This window comes from Daucus carota, chromosome 2, assembly GCF_001625215.2.
Source record: "Daucus carota subsp. sativus chromosome 2, DH1 v3.0, whole genome shotgun sequence".
NCBI classification, from domain to species: Eukaryota; Viridiplantae; Streptophyta; class Magnoliopsida; order Apiales; family Apiaceae; genus Daucus; species Daucus carota.
Genome location: NC_030382.2, coordinates 32,964,448 through 32,968,643, shown reverse-complemented (window position 1 = coordinate 32,968,643; position 4,196 = coordinate 32,964,448). Strand labels below are relative to the sequence as shown.

General features: G+C 35.8%; 1 protein-coding gene across 1 annotated transcript; it reads left to right on the top strand.

Annotated features, from left to right (window-relative positions):
- The first annotated feature begins 2,014 nt into the window (after window positions 1-2,014).
- LOC108207395 (protein SCARECROW) lies at window positions 2,015-3,736 on the top strand. Its single transcript, XM_017377846.2, has one exon. The coding sequence runs from the start codon at window positions 2,068-2,070 to the stop codon at window positions 3,544-3,546; it is 1,479 nt and encodes a 492-aa protein (XP_017233335.2). The 5' UTR covers window positions 2,015-2,067; the 3' UTR covers window positions 3,547-3,736.
- Window positions 3,737-4,196: the final 460 nt, after the last annotated feature.

Below are 4,196 nucleotides of genomic sequence, written 5' to 3'. Positions count from 1 at the left end.
ATCACTAGGTATAAACTGTTAATCACTATTTTGAGACTAAGACGCAAAATGATATATCATTTTCGTCCAAATACCAAACTGCTAGATTATTCGATATTTTCGATATTAATAAATGATATTTAGGGACATTTTTCTCAATTCTGTTATTTTGTGCTTTACTTGCAGGGTTGTGACATGCGGACATTTTCTCCACCCTGGGAGCTTAAAATTCGTCATAAAATGAATAAATTATTTCCACATGAAATCCAAATGATATTGTAAGTATGATCTGGCCATTGAGCTAATTAACTCCGTCTACAAGTCCCAGTTGTTCACAAGTGCTCTGCGTTCATCTCCTTGCAAGTGTTTGTATTATTAAGCTTTGTAAACAATAGCAAATGTTTCTACATCTTCTACTACCTTTCAAATCCACAATGTTCTAAAATTCCTCTTTTTTGCGTCACACAAATATATATACTCAAGTTTGCTGGAAAAGCTAATACGACTTAGCTTTCATGACTCGTTAGTTTTTCTCAAAACCTAAAAAACCAAATATTAACATAGCTTTCATGACTTGGTTTTGCTGGTTGATCAAAGGTGCTAGAGCTTTCATGCGTAGCTTTATAAATCAAAATAAATTTAATATTATGCAGAAAAAGATATATAAATTATAAAATCACTACCATATCCATAGAGTCGCGTAAGAGATTCTGGCGACTAGCGGCTCAACATCTTCTGTTTGGTTTCTTCCACTAGGCCGGCCACTACGAGAAGTTGGAATAAAATAAATAAGCCAGTAAAAAAGAATTCGAATAATTTATTTGTTGTAAGACCAATTCGTAATATGGGTCATCTCCATGTCAACTTCACCCTCATGCTATGGCCTGCAAGTGATCTCCTCTTTCATCCTAGCTGGCTCCCGCCAGATAAATCTTCTTGTTTCTTATAATATATGTTGTCACAATTTGTTTCTAATATTTTGTGATTCTTCTATAAAATAATCGCACAAAGATGGAGTGCTCTCTTGCTTTGTTTTCTTCATGTTCCATTAAATTTACCTAATGCGATCACAATATAATTTGATTTTCTACCTAATCAATTATTCATTTCATGTTACAAATTATACATGCAAGTACGCGTTGACGGATGTCCCTATTGTGCAGTTGAAAACAATCTCTCTCTCTCTCTTAAAGAAGGTCGATAAATATTAATTTGTCAAACTATCTGAGTGATGTTCATAATATTCGTGCAATTAATTGGTTTGTGGTGAAAACTGAATGCGGTTTTATAAAACGATGACAAATTTGGTTAATTTTTCAATGTCTTACGTCCTATGAATATCACTATATATTTAATTAAAATCTTGAAAATCATATACTTTTTTAAACAGAACATTATAAAACATAGATTTTACAAAACATGTATAACTTGTAAACATACATATTTACATGTTTCATAAAATAAAATTTTTTGTCATGTTTTTGATCGCATAACATGCATGCTCTCCGATAAAAGCAGCCTTCATTAAATTTTACTCTTTTATGAAATATTAAACTTATATAATATATTAAACATTTACAAAATCATGATCATTTTCTTACAAATACAATGGATTAAAAACATAAGTTATATATGAGCTCAGATTACATATATACGAAGTACCATAGTCCGGATATCTGATCATTTTATAAAAATTAACGGGAGATCTAAGAATATATTTTATTTCAGTTTAACTTTTCTACTAAATTTAATTCATTTATAAAATGAATAAGACTTATAATGACATTTTAGAGTCGTATATATAAAAACGGAGATTATAATAAATTCTTTATTATTTTTTAGTTACGATATTTGTCGACGTGTTTCACAATAATACTAGCTCATAATTCTCGGAAAAGCAAAGCCGTGTGTTTTCTTTGAGCTTTACTCAGTCCGTTACCTAGAAATAAAAAAATTTAAACAACAAGCTTTTAATTATACATCACAAAATATATATATTCTACTTGTTCCCCTCTTCCCCTCCCTTATATAAACCCCTGAGACCATGCAGTCCTTCACAACACTATACAACTTCACTTCACATATATTATGATGAAAGGTGCGTTCGAAGTTGTTCATGGCGCGCTGAGCGTAATCCAACCCCATGAACACTGGGACTACGCATTATCAGTTGGAGCCAATTCTCACCAATTTCTCAAACCAAAGACCTCCGGCGTGCCAGAGAAAAATGAACTCTCTGAATGGGTTGAGAATGTCACCAGGCAACTCATCGAAGACTTGCCCGAAAGCAACTCCCACACCGAATCTTCGATCGTGGTCTATCACGACGATGCAGCCCTACTGGGTGAGTTAAGGCCAAAGAAAATGGCAAAGAGGAGTCATGGAAATAATAATCTTAATTTCCATGATCCGAATATTAATATAGATGGTCAGACAAAGCAGATGAGCTTGAGTAAATTAGATGAGTCTGGTTTAGGGTTAATTTCATTGCTTTTGGAGTGTGCAGTTGCGATTTCGGTCGATAATCTTGAAGAGGCTCATAGGATGTTGCTTGAGCTGACCCAAATGGCTTCACCATATGGACAATCGTGTGCCGAAAGAATTGTGGCTTATTTTGCAAAAGCCATGTCTAGTAGGGTGATGAATTCTTGGCTCGGAATTTGCTCACCCTTGATCAATTACAAGAATGTGCATAGTGCTTTCCAAGTATTTAATAACATTTCGCCTTTTATTAAATTTGCACATTTTACGTCCAACCAAGCGATTCTTGAGGCCTTTCATCGACGGGATAGGGTTCACATTATTGATCTTGACATCATGCAAGGCCTTCAATGGCCGGCCTTGTTTCATATCCTGGCAACGCGTATGGAAGGGCCTCCACACGTGAGAATGACCGGTATGGGGAGCTCAATGGAGTTATTGGTAGACACCGGAAAACAGTTGTCTAACTTTGCTAAACGCCTTGGAATGTCGTTTGAGTTTCATCCGGTAGCAAAGAAATTTGGTGACTTGAGTGATGTTTCGGTGCTTCAAATTCGGAGAGGTGAAACCCTAGCCGTGCATTGGCTACAACACTCACTATACGACGCGACTGGACCGGACTGGAAAACCATGAGATTGCTCCAAGACCTGAACCCTAGGGTGATCACATTAGTAGAACAAGATATATCTCATGGAGGTTCTTTCTTGGACCGGTTCGTAGGATCTTTACATTTCTATTCAACCATATTCGATTCTCTTGGAGCTTTCATGCCATGTGATGATTCAAATCGACATCGGGTTGAACACGAGCTTCTACACCGGGAGATCAACAACATAATGGCAATAGGCGGACCTGCAAGAAGTGGGGAGGAGAAGTTCAAGCATTGGAGAAGCGAATTAGCTAGAAATTGTTTCTTTCAAGTCCCAATGAGTGGGAATTCAATGGCTCAAGCACAACTTATACTTAACATGTTTCCTCCTACTCATGGTTATAGCCTTGTTCAAGGAGATGGAACTCTTAGGCTAGGATGGAAAGACACTAGCTTATTCACTGCTTCTGCTTGGACGTCGCATGGTTCTTGCTAGAGATTAATTCAGTCACTTGATTCTAATTGTTATTAGACCAGTTGAAACGATTCTTAATTTATTTTGTTTACATATCAAATCTAGCACAAAGGGTCATCAAGTCATGACTTTAATTGTTTGTGCTTCTGTTTCAATATTCTTGCATTAGTGTAGTTCTGCGATTAGGTATTTACTACCCTCGGTCTATTATTATTTTTTGTTTGCTTTTATAACGTCGGCCAACACACACTAATTTTGATCGTTAATATCTTTAATTTCATATTAATATTAAATATAAAAACTTCACCGTATTAAAATACCCGTGAATACGAATCCAACAATATCACTCACGACCATATTTAGTCTTATAGATTGGACGTAAATTAGTAATTTGTCCCATGTTATCAACAGTCTCGACATAGAAACAGGAAAATAAAAAAGAAACGGAGAGGAGTAATGTTTATTAGTAGTTACAAGTTCAGGTTTTTGTGTCTGTTTACTGCTGTTCTTTCTTACTTTGTCGTCAAGTACATATCGTGGATTCATGGTCGAAGCGTATAAAGTTGCATTAAAATATCCTGCCGGCATCATGTATACAACTGGATTCGCAGATACTACACACACTCCAGGTTGCTTTCTTGCATCTCCGAGGATATGACATGCACGCAATT

What these genes read in the sequence shown, in the direction of transcription:
- LOC108207395 (XM_017377846.2), top strand. Translation starts at nt 2,068, where the DNA reads ATGATGAAAGGTGCGTTCGAAGTTGTTCATGGCGCGCTGAGCGTAATC.